At 30.7% G+C, this 1572-nt stretch overlaps 1 protein-coding gene across 1 annotated transcript in view; it reads left to right on the forward strand.

The window, feature by feature from the left end:
* LOC108742145 (ran GTPase-activating protein 1) overlaps window positions 1-774 on the forward strand; it is a 21552-nt gene extending 20778 nt beyond the window's left edge. The window contains exon 7 of the mRNA XM_025977807.1: window positions 542-774. Within this exon, the coding sequence (XP_025833592.1) occupies window positions 542-682 (141 nt within the window). The 3' untranslated portion in view covers window positions 683-774. The remainder of the gene's footprint in view (window positions 1-541) is intronic.
* Window positions 775-1572: the final 798 nt, after the last annotated feature.

Raw genomic sequence — 1572 nt, forward strand, 5'->3', positions numbered from 1 at the left:
AGGGAACAAAACATTTTTTCGAGTTTTGGAGATGTTCGACTTATCGAGGTTCGATTTAAGGAGATTTTACTGTATTTATAAAGAAAGCTATCATAAATGTAGTAAACCTTTTAGTACGTTTTGATGAGAAGTTTTCAGTGAAATTATTGCAACTACCTTCATTGCATTCGTTTGGTTGAAAAGTATGCTGTAATGCACTAATAATATTACGAAGAGGCAATATGGGTGTAATATCGAATTTTAGGCAGATATAGTCATTCGCTGGTATTTGCTGTTATTTAAATTTACGGCATAGCCTATATTACGAGACAGGGATGCAAATCAAGTTAATAATATTGAAATAAAACACAAGAAGGTTTTAACAATAAAAATATAATAAAACAAATCGACAATTGTTTCGGCCTATTCAGTCATTTTCAAGTGTACATAAATATGTTACATATTTCTGTGCTCTTGAAGATAGGTCGAAACAACTGTCGAGTTTTATTATATTTTTATTGTTGAAACTTTTTTGTGTTTTATTTAAAATTTTTTTTTGTAGAGTGAAGACAAGAAATTCAAAGTGACATGGAACTTAGAAGGTTGTTTATTTGCAATTGAGACTGTACTAAAAGGTGAATTTGTTCCAGAAATAACCAGATTAATTTTTAAAACATTTCTTGAAAGAAAAGTTCAAGAATGATACTAGAAAAATAAAACATTGCTAATATAAAAATGGCTTGTTTCTTATTTCATTGTACTACTTTTTCAGACGTAAAGATGCATTTGTTAAGGTACTTACTTTGTCCTTACAGCACGTTTATTCAAATTTGTTTGCGTTTCTCTACCGTAAAAGATACGTCTTTTCATATTTGGTTTTATTGAAGCTTCTATGATTCTAAGAGCCGGTTGGTATAGTAGCAGTAGTGGAACTAATGGGCTGCCATATGTTGGTCATGGACTCTCCATCATGTAGATTGAGCCTGTATTTATTTGAATTTTCCGCTTAAAGTTATTACTTATTGAATTTTATCAAACGAGATGGAAACAGTGGAGCGTAAACAAGGCTAGGCCAGAATTGAATTTTCCCTCCAATAAAGATTTTGAAAATAAAATTCTGTATTGGTAAAATAATTGTAACCATGGTTCATCTCGTTTTACCAGCACTTTAGTTATAAAAAGATAGAGAACTACAGTTATATATACATACATACATATATACATACAAACCATAAACCAAATAGGCTATTTACTCAAAGAAATATTTCATTTTTCTGATAAAATTACGGTTTATTTACAATTGCGTTAATTCTAACTATATACGACCGATTTATATTTACATTTTATATAATTGATATATGTATGTGAGCATTCTCACGAACTCTTTATCATATCACCTGTTTATATTATGGTTTCGGCGCCGACCAGCGCTGGAAGATAACTCAAATCCCGGGGAACTGCTGGACCAAATGAAGCAAACCGACTAGTTCAACGATTCTTTTGTTTAATTTGTTCGAGAGTATTCTCTAATAAGCTTTTGTCAGGTGTAAACCTATTATTTAGTCACTTACGTTTAAAGTTAATAAACGGTAA

Source organism: Agrilus planipennis, unplaced genomic scaffold (assembly GCF_000699045.2).
Source record: "Agrilus planipennis isolate EAB-ADULT unplaced genomic scaffold, Apla_2.0 scaffold323, whole genome shotgun sequence".
NCBI classification, from domain to species: Eukaryota; Metazoa; Arthropoda; class Insecta; order Coleoptera; family Buprestidae; genus Agrilus; species Agrilus planipennis.